Below are 1,094 nucleotides of genomic sequence, written 5' to 3'. Positions count from 1 at the left end.
GGTTCTGCTGGTACCACCGGTTCTGCTGGTACCACCGGTTCTGCTGGTACCACCGGTTCTGCTCACCTTTGGGTCCCTTCAGCAGCTTGACCTGTGCGATGCGCTCGCWGGGCGGTCGGCGCCGCAGCACGTAGAGTCGGACCACAGGCCCCGCCTCCTTCAGCGCCTCCACAGCCAATGAGTGAGAGACTTCCCGGACGTCCACGTCGTTCACGAACACGATGCTGTCGTTCACCCTGCAGAGGTCGGACCGGGTCAGAACCAGAGCCTCACAGCTGCTGTAGAGCCTAAACCATGTTGGACCCCCAGGCATCTGAACCGGTCCTGGTACCGATTACTGACCCAATCAGAGCGGATCCATAATGTGATTTAATAAAGGAGGAAATGCTCCAACGTTAACAGCCTGAAGCTGATTGGTAGGTTTGATCCGTTGCTTAGCAACAGCAGTGAGTGAGGGGGCGGAGCTTGGAGCGTCTCCATGGGAACCACCAGGAAACGTTAAACTGCTGGTTATTGTTTAAATGTTTCTGAATGAATGATCTCACATCAACACATTTAATAAATTATAATATATTTTCTAACAGGTTATTTATTATTTTAACGCCATAAAAGCTGCTAAAGTTTAATGTTAAAATGTTTGATGTTAAAACTTTTAGTTTAAATCAAATACAACATGGCGCCTATCAGTTTATGTCCTGACTTGATAAAAACCAATAAGAGTATTGATAGGGAATCAATGACCCGGACCCGTTCGGGTCGGAACCGGTACCTGAGGCGTCCGTCCTGGGCGGCGGCTCCTCCTGCGATGATCTTGGTGATGAAGATGGACGGGTCGTCTCCGATGTGCGGGTTGTCGGTTCCGCCCGCGATGCTGAAGCCCAGTCCGGAGTTCCCCTGGAGAGAGGGAGAGGTTCTGATGGGACCGGTTCTGATGGAGCTGACTGGGCCCGATCTGGTTCTGATGGGACCGGTTCTGATGGAGCTGACTGGGCTCGACTGGGCCCGATCTGGTTCTGATGGGACCGGTTCTGATGGAGCTGACTGGGCTCGACTGGGCCCGATCTGGTTCTGATGGGACCGGGTCTGATGGGACC

General features: G+C 52.9%; 1 protein-coding gene across 1 annotated transcript in view; it reads right to left on the bottom strand.

Moving 5' to 3' along the window:
• Positions 1–1,089, bottom strand: part of LOC103460901 (disks large homolog 4-like) — a gene marked incomplete at its 5' end in the record, with an annotated part of 10,374 nt that extends 9,285 nt beyond the window's left edge. The window contains 2 exons of the mRNA XM_017303530.1: positions 1–236; positions 770–1,089. The exon at positions 1–236 is cut by the window's left edge and continues 1 nt beyond it. Coding sequence (XP_017159019.1) covers positions 1–236; positions 770–1,089 — 556 coding nt within the window. The remainder of the gene's footprint in view (positions 237–769) is intronic.
• Between the last annotated feature and the right edge of the window lie 5 nt (positions 1,090–1,094).

Source organism: Poecilia reticulata, unplaced genomic scaffold (assembly GCF_000633615.1).
Source record: "Poecilia reticulata strain Guanapo unplaced genomic scaffold, Guppy_female_1.0+MT scaffold_332, whole genome shotgun sequence".
NCBI classification, from domain to species: domain Eukaryota; kingdom Metazoa; phylum Chordata; class Actinopteri; order Cyprinodontiformes; family Poeciliidae; genus Poecilia; species Poecilia reticulata.
This window is presented reverse-complemented; position numbering and strand designations above follow the sequence as displayed.